The sequence below is a fragment of the Sinocyclocheilus anshuiensis genome, unplaced genomic scaffold, assembly GCF_001515605.1.
Source record: "Sinocyclocheilus anshuiensis isolate Anshui unplaced genomic scaffold, SAMN03320099.WGS_v1.1 scaffold392, whole genome shotgun sequence".
In the NCBI taxonomy this organism is placed as follows: Eukaryota; Metazoa; Chordata; class Actinopteri; order Cypriniformes; family Cyprinidae; genus Sinocyclocheilus; species Sinocyclocheilus anshuiensis.
The window spans coordinates 1,419,023-1,421,528 of record NW_015557091.1 but is presented as its reverse complement, the minus strand read 5'-3'; the positions used below and the strand labels follow the sequence as shown (position 1 = coordinate 1,421,528).

The window sequence follows — 2,506 nt, the reverse complement described above, 5'->3', positions numbered from 1 at the left end:
GGGTGGGGGGTGTGTGTGTGTGTGTGCTCTTCATATGTACAATCCGACATGCCAGATCGAGCTATCAAACACGGTGCGTTTGAAAACAGCCTCGTATGGGTCTCGTATGTCGGATATAACCCCTCAAGTCTCCTCTTACCCAACAACAACAGTCGATGTGTGGCTTTATAAGCCTGTCTCTCTTTTTGCAACTGTTTCTCTATTTTCTTGTTGGCCTCTCGATGTGTTTTCTCGTCGATGCACTGGTCTTCGGTTTTACTGCTCCCCAAACACCCCATCTTACTCCCTCGAAGCCAATCTGCGAGCAGCACCCTATTGAACGATCAATCCAATTCCAATTCCAAAGAGAGAAAATGATCCACAATAGACAGAGAAAACGGGTTTTGTTTCTCCTCCCTGTTACAACGTCTCAAGCAGCCCGGGCGTCATTCAGGCGACGGGATTGATGAAATTGATCACATATCGATCTGTAAGGTGGGATATGAACTTGCATCTGGATCCGGGGCTCTCTGTGAGCCCCTGCCAGGCGCTCTTCTGTTCTCTCGCCCTCTCTGTATTTTTCTATGTGATATGCTCTGCCTGTATCTCTGCTGTGGTCTGTAACTCGGCACTGCCTCTGTCTGTCACTTCTTCTTCTTCTTCTTCTTCTGTTGATGGATCACATAACACTGTGGTTCCCTCGGTTTGTCCAAGTAACGTTTGAATCTGTTCAACTGACATTTCAGTAATACTCAAATGTCGAGCAGCTGCGGATATTATGATTTTCAACTTTTCGGTTCTTTTCGCTGAGCAATTAATGACTTCTGCTATAAATGCCACAAAATTAATTTTGTTTACCACAAGCATGTTTCCATCCAAGAGACATTTATGACTGCATGTATCTTTAAATTGGGTTGTGTTGTTTTCCTTCAGATTTCCATTAACAGCTTGTACTTGCTTAACTGCTTGAGCATATGAAATATTTTGTACTGTTTTGTATTTCATTGCTTCTGTAGCTAGTTTTTGGGCTTTACAACCTAGAAACGCCGCACTGTGTGGACCTCCACAATTACAACATTTAGGTTCAATCCCCTCACCACATTGCCCATAATCATGATCTCCGCCACATTTGCAACATCTTCTTCTCCCTTTACAAACTGCTGCAACATGTCCCAATCTTTGGCAGTTAAAACATCTCAGTGCTGGTCTTATATACGGGCGAACCGTATAGCACATATATCCAATTTTTATGCGTTCCGGCAAGTTTTTGCAATTGAATGTTAATACAACAGTAGTACTATCTTCTTTCCTACCATTTTTACTAGACTGCAAACGCTTCACTTCTGTCACCATTTCATTCTTTATCTGTGTCTTTAATACTTCTTCAGATAAGGACACAGGCACCCCCAAGATTACTCCTTTAAGATTATCAAGTTCCCCCGGTACATGACATTTGACTGCTGCACCACCTAGTTCTTTGATCTTTAACGCATTCTCTTGTTGTTTTCTGTTTACACAAAAAATGAGGACGCGATTGTTTGTTAAGTACCTTGCAGAGTTAACATTGCCTAGTAATTTCTTTATTATTTTCGTAAATTTCATTGGATTGTTGATGTTTTCGATTTTTCCGGAAAATGCTACTATTGCTTTATATTCCACCTCCATTTTCCTGGTTTTGTTATTTCCTCCTATCTCTGTGATATTGTCATCCGACTCAGATTCTCTATTTTTTCGTTTGTTTGATGCATCTGGTACCTGAGACCATCCCTCACTATCAATTATTGAAGAATCATCTTCATCATCCATACTACCTGCATCCATCCTCTCCAGTCTCAGCACAGTTGATGCTAACCCGCCAAAGCCCGTCGTCTCCTCTGTCTGTCACACCTGGTAATGACCGTTAAGAACCAGGAAAACTGTTACAAACTGTAGCGCTGACTGGTGAAACGCGGCAATGGACGAGATCGAACGTTTCGACGTAACAACGTGAGGAAAGAATGTTACACTGTAAAGTGTAGCGAATGTGACACTGTAGCAGCTTAATGGCTGGGTCTCAAAGTCTGTCAGGTTTATACTGGGGGAAAAACATCTTAAACCGGTCTAAACTTAAATGGTTTAGGGTCTCTCAGCCTGACAAACTGAAAGTTCTCCCTCTAAATCCAGCCAACCTGACTACTGACTAAACTGGGAGCTTTGTTCTGTTATTATACCGACTATTTTAGCACACTGGAAATGTAATTATGATGTCTGGCTAAAAGCACAACTTTCTCACTTTTACTAACCACAAATTCATCCTAAAATACTATTTTTGAGTTATTATACAACTCCTTTTAATCCAATTCACCACCAACTGGATGAGTTTCACTACATAATGAGTAATATAAAGGAAACCAACAGTTGCTTCAACAAGAACGCATGATTGACCTAGAAACAGTCAATATTCATAACCTTTTTTTGTTAAAGGGGTCATATGATGTTGCTAAAAAGAACATTATTTTGTGTATTTGGTGTAATGAAATGTGTTTAT

At 40.8% G+C, this 2,506-nt stretch overlaps 1 protein-coding gene across 2 annotated transcripts in view; it reads right to left on the bottom strand.

Annotated features, from left to right (window-relative positions):
* The window catches only part of LOC107677176 (guanine nucleotide-binding protein G(olf) subunit alpha-like), a 31,091-nt gene that overhangs the window by 20,361 nt on the left and 8,224 nt on the right, over positions 1-2,506 (bottom strand). The window contains exon 1 of one of the 2 annotated variants that reach the window (XM_016471974.1): positions 140-630. The exons of the other annotated variant lie outside the window; for it this stretch is intronic. Coding sequence (XP_016327460.1) covers positions 140-278 — 139 coding nt within the window. The 5' untranslated portion in view covers positions 279-630. Of the gene's footprint in view, positions 1-139; positions 631-2,506 lie in introns of those variants that run through there. 2 annotated transcript variants of the gene reach the window in all.